The 4,802-nt window shown below is 53.6% G+C and overlaps 2 protein-coding genes across 6 annotated transcripts in view; both read right to left on the bottom strand.

Moving 5' to 3' along the window:
• commd1 (copper metabolism (Murr1) domain containing 1) overlaps positions 1 to 907 on the bottom strand; it is a 22,147-nt gene extending 21,240 nt beyond the window's left edge. The window contains exon 1 of the mRNA XM_019889672.1: positions 694 to 907. Coding sequence (XP_019745231.1) covers positions 694 to 870 — 177 coding nt within the window. The 5' untranslated portion in view covers positions 871 to 907. The remainder of the gene's footprint in view (positions 1 to 693) is intronic.
• A 180-nt stretch (positions 908 to 1,087) lies between these two features.
• On the bottom strand, positions 1,088 to 3,529 carry LOC109527644 (PE-PGRS family protein PE_PGRS47-like). 5 transcript variants are annotated; one of them, XM_019889668.1, is made up of 5 exons: positions 3,144 to 3,529; positions 3,050 to 3,064; positions 1,587 to 2,938; positions 1,421 to 1,466; positions 1,088 to 1,360 (listed from the first exon to the last, which is right to left on the bottom strand). In XM_019889668.1, exons 1-5 carry the CDS (start codon positions 3,263 to 3,265, stop codon positions 1,336 to 1,338), a joined length of 1,560 nt encoding a protein of 519 aa, XP_019745227.1. In that variant the 5' UTR covers positions 3,266 to 3,529; the 3' UTR covers positions 1,088 to 1,335. The 5 variants fall into 5 exon arrangements, with proteins under 5 accessions (XP_019745227.1, XP_019745224.1, XP_019745226.1 ...); XM_019889665.1 differs by having other exon boundaries at positions 1,088 to 1,395; positions 1,426 to 1,466; XM_019889667.1 differs by having other exon boundaries at positions 1,088 to 1,466; positions 1,587 to 1,815; positions 1,846 to 2,938.
• Between the last annotated feature and the right edge of the window lie 1,273 nt (positions 3,530 to 4,802).

The following is a 4,802-nucleotide window of genomic DNA, read 5'->3' as shown; positions in this document are numbered from 1 at the left end:
GGGGTGCGGCCCGGGGGTGGGGGGGGGGGCAAAACATTCACGGTGTCAATTCATGTGACACAACTGATACTAATCACCAACATGACATTAATGCTCAACGTCCTTACTCGTCACGAATGGTGCACAGTGATCCCTCGCTATTTCGCGCTTCGTTTATCGCGGCTTCGGTGCATCGCGGATTGTTTCAAACGTATTCATTAAAAAATAAAAATAAATAATAAGTCTGCAAAGGGTCTACGAGAAGCAGCAAAAGTCAGCAAAACAACAGCGAGTCACATAGAGCAACATATACAGTACTACATGTATGTTTACTGTATTTTGCTATTAATACACTAACCTAATTTATACAGGATTAAGTCATGTTAATTACGACTAAATTTACTTCTACACGCATGTATACCATTAAATTTGGCCTTATAAATATTTTTTTATACTCGTACACATGTACATGTACCTTACTTCGCGGATTTTCGTTTATCGCGGGTGGTTTTGGTCCCCCATTAACCGCGATAAACGAGGGATTACTATACTCAATGCCTTGATGGTCATTTCAATGACATGTACGACAACTCCACGTCTTTCCTCATGACATCATCACTACGTACGATGACGCAGGGACGACTAGGACATCATCGAGACACAAACGTTGAGCCGGACAAGAGCAGACGGTCGGACTCCGGAAGTGTTTCTGACCTTCAGGAGCGCCTTCATTTTATCGTACAAAGCCTTGAAGTCTTGCCGTGTGGCCTCGGGGTAAAGTTCGCTTCTCAACACCTCCTCCGTCACGTCGCTGTTTCGGTAAAAGATTTCCTGAGCGACGCCGCTAAGCAGCGCGCCCAGCGGGCTTCCGCTTGCCTCCGCCTCGGCCATCTTGGCTTCCTTCTCCACAACGCGGGAGCTCCGTGCGACGCGTGACGACAACGACGACGTCAGAACCGCACGGCATTGTGGGACTTGGAGTTCGTCTTCTGCGGCACGACCGACTTAAACGAAACACTGAACGAAGCGCTCGGTGGTCGACGACTTTTACACACAGAGCATATTTATGGCTGAAATGTGAATACAAAAACAAAAGGCAAGACAAATCTTGATTGCTGAAAGCTTTAATGCTGAGCGGGTTCTATTTTTTTTTTGTTTTCTTTGTTACATCATTTTCAAGCATTTGTCACGTTGGCGTGCTGGCATTAGCAAGCAGATTTATGAAGGGTGAACAAAAAGTTGTTGCCATCTACAACCTCAACCCCCCCGCCCCTCCTGTGCTGCCTGATCTCCTGCTTGCCTCCCTCATACTAGCCCACTTCCTGTTTGTCTGCCTCATACTGCCCCATATCCACCTTACCCCCGCCTTCGTCCCCCTCGTCTTGGCCCACTTCCTGTTTGTCGCCCTCGTCTCGCCTCACTTCCTGTTTGGCCCCCTCGCCTCGCCTCACTTCCTGTTTGCCCCCCTCGTACTGCCCCACCGCCACCTTGTCCCCCTTGTGCTGGCCCACTTCCTGTTTGTCGCCCTCGTACTGCCCCACCGCCACCTTGTCCCCCTTGTGCTGGCCCACTTCCTGTTTGTCGCCCTCGTACTGCCCCACCGCCACCTTGTCCCCCTTGTGCTGGCCCACTTCCTGTTTGTCGCCCTCGTACTGCCCCACCGCCACCTTGTCCCCCTTGTGCTGGCCCACTTCCTGTTTGTCGCCCTCGTACTGCCCCACCGCCACCTTGTCCCCCTTGTGCTGGCCCACTTCCTGTTTGTCGCCCTCGTACTGCCCCACCGCCACCTTGTCCCCCTCGTCTTGGCCCACTTCCTGTTTGTCGCCCTCGTCTCGCCTCACTTCCTGTTTGGCCCCCTCGCCTCGCCTCACTTCCTGTTTGCCCCCCTCGTACTGCCCCACCGCCACCTTGTCCCCCTTGTGCTGGCCCACTTCCTGTTTGTCGCCCTCGTACTGCCCCACCGCCACCTTGTCCCCCTCGTCTTGGCCCACTTCCTGTTTGTCCCCCTTGGAAAGCTACATCGCCACCTTGGCCCCGCCCTCGTCTTCCTCCTTGTGCCCCTCCACCTGGCCGCCTTCTTCTCTGCCCCACTGTTTGCCACTCTCCGTGTGCCCCTCCTGTTCCTCGTGCGCCCCCTTGACCCCGTCCTACCGCCCCACTCGCTCCTTGTGGCCCGCCCGGTCCCGCTTCGGCGGACCCGGGTGCCCCGCCCACTGCCGGCGCCCCACCCCGCTGGTTCCCTTCCTCTGAGTCGCCTTCCTTCCGGTAGCAGTGAGGCGTGACCTGGCCCCCGGTGGAGCAGCTGGTGCAGGTCATGGCGCCGTTGTCGTCGTCGTCCGGCCGGTCGCAGCGAAAGATCTTTGCCAGGCCGTCTGGTCCCAAATGTCTGCCCAGGTTGCGCAGGGCTTTGGTCAGCCTTTCGGCGGGTATGGAGGTGCCCTCCCTCAACGTTTTGACAGTCAGCAGCTTGGAGAAGACCACCACGTAGTCCTTCCAGCCCCGGATGGCCTCCAACAGCTTGAGGATGCTGGCCGCGTTGTTTTGGCTAGCGCAGCGCGCCTCGCAGGGCGCCGCGTAGACGTACAGCACCAGGAGACCCGACTTGTCCTCCTTATGCGCAGCCCAGTCGGCGAACTTCAGGAGGACCCGGTATTCGGCGTGGTCCGTCCGGCCGTCTTGCACGGCGCCGGGGCAGAAGGTGGCCACTTCGCGCCAGGTCATCATGGGCTTGCGCCCGCACGCTCGGAGAACGTCCTCCCACGGCACCTGCGCCCTGGGGCAATGCCAGGCCACGTCGGGCCAGCGCAGGCGGATGGCGGCCACCACGTCGTGGCCCGCGTAGACCTCGCACCCCAGGACGGTCTTCCTCACGTGCTCGTCCCGCACTCGATCGAGGTCGTAAGTGCCGGCGCCGGCGCCGGGCGGGACGCTCACCGCCAGACTGAACATGGGCATCTTGCTATAACACAGCAAACGCGCAAAGTTACTTTTGGTTTCGCCCCTTTCACACTCGGCACGGCACGTGAGGATGACGACGACGACGTCACCGCGGTGGACCGGATGTTCTCACCTTTCCACTCGGAACCTGCGGGTTCGGAAAAGCAACGAGCATTAGCGAGACGACGCGCTTTCGAGATCCGGCGGAATTCTCTCGTCCGACGTACTTGCGGAGAATCTCGTCGACCAGCGTGGCCAATCTGTTCTGATCGATTGCGGCGGCCCCCGCCGTCGCCATGACGACCAACAGCGCCATCAGCGGGTGCCGGCGGCGGCACGCCGACGCCATCTGCGCTCACAAACGGTCGATACTACAAAATCCTGACGATCACAACAAAGTCTTGAGTTTGGAAAAGGGCTGCTGGACCTGCGCTGCTGGACGTTGAAGACTTAAGTTGAAGACGACGACGTGGCGCTTGGTGTTTTGCATGAGCGGAAGAAGGTTGATGGGGGTGGGGCGGTGGCGTTTTAAAAAAAAAATGTCAAAAAAGGAAGTCCCTCACTTCATTTTTCTCAACTTCTTCATGGACACTTGATGAGGTACACCAGCCCAGGCGCGATCATAAAGACGATTTTTGGGCGCTTGCATCAAAACATCGTCCAATGCCACGAAAATGATCCAGCGCTTTTCTACCTCGGGGTCCCTCGCAGCGCTGCACGCCATTGACCTCATTTGCCTCCTGATGATGCGGCATCAACAAGACAATTATAATAAGTGTTTTGAGTTGTAATACAAAATGAGTTAAATTTGCCATCACATCTGACAAGACAGGTTGTATGGCAAACAAAAAAGACATGGGGCTAAGGTGTGAGCCTTGAGGAACACCCATTTCAACACATATTTGGGGAACGTGCAACTATTCGGAGCACCTGCGCTTTTTGTAACGCGCTTTGTTACAGCTGGAGCTCTTGTGAAAGCGCTATATAAATAAAAGGTGTATTGTGTTGTGTTGTATAAACATTCCATAACAAAATAGTGATGAGGAAAAAGCAACTAATGAATTATCAAATGCATCGATAATGATTGTGATCATCAAGTCATTGTTTGGAGACCAAAAATTGTAGACGGGAAAATTTCTTTGTTGCGACTCCTTAAAAATAAATAAATACAATCATGATGGTGGATGAATTCGGTCGCTGATTAGTGGTCAAATTCATCATTGCAAGCATTTCTTTCGGCCATAATAAGAACACAAAACGATCGCGGCCGCAACTGCGACAAGCGCGTTTCCTCAAGAGTGCGGCCGGGTGAGGTGAGAGTACCAAGATAAGAAGAAGTTGATTAAAAAAAATATTTTGCGCCGTCATGCCGACACGCAGACGCTGCTGCGCAAAGATAAAAAATCGACAAAGAAGAAGTCGCCGGAGGAAGGACAAGAACGAGAACTGCAACGGCTCGGGAGGGAAAAGCGGCAACGACTTGAAAGCGAGAGACCCAAAAGACTCCCCCAAGGACAGGCAGAGAGGCCTGACAAAAAAAGTCGAGGTGCAATCATTGATCAATTGATGATCAAATTGAGCCCAAAGTGGCGGAAAAGAAAAATCAATTTGGTCTTGATTTTCGGTCAAGATGTCACGGAGCAAACCCGAGACTTGGTCGCCAGACACGGAATTGGTCACCGGTCAATGTCGAGATGTAATCAATTAGAAGAATGAGGCTCCTCCCTCAAATATCGGCGCTGGTCCACATTGTCAATAAAGATTTTTATTGATGGATTGTGTGTGAAATTGAAAGAAAAATGACAACGCAAGCACCTAAAAGTCAAGAGCGGAACAGTCGCCGGGAATGGTTCGCGGCAGTCAAGAAAATCAAAAGCGGCCAACTG

The sequence above is a fragment of the Hippocampus comes genome, unplaced genomic scaffold (genome assembly GCF_001891065.2).
Source record: "Hippocampus comes isolate QL1 unplaced genomic scaffold, H_comes_QL1_v1.1 scaffold301, whole genome shotgun sequence".
NCBI classification, from domain to species: domain Eukaryota; kingdom Metazoa; phylum Chordata; class Actinopteri; order Syngnathiformes; family Syngnathidae; genus Hippocampus; species Hippocampus comes.
Note: the sequence above shows the minus strand (reverse complement) of the source record. Positions and strands in the feature narration are given on the sequence as shown.

What these genes read in the sequence shown, in the direction of transcription:
- LOC109527644 (XM_019889664.1), bottom strand. Translation starts at nt 3,265, where the DNA reads ATGGCGTCGGCGTGCCGCCGCCGGCACCCGCTGATGGCGCTGTTGGTC. An exon ending in GCCAGCACAAGGGGGACAAG is followed by an intron (nt 1,467 to 1,586) that starts GTGGCGGTGGGG and finishes AAGGGGGACAAG; the next exon opens with GTGGCGGTGGGGCAGTACGA.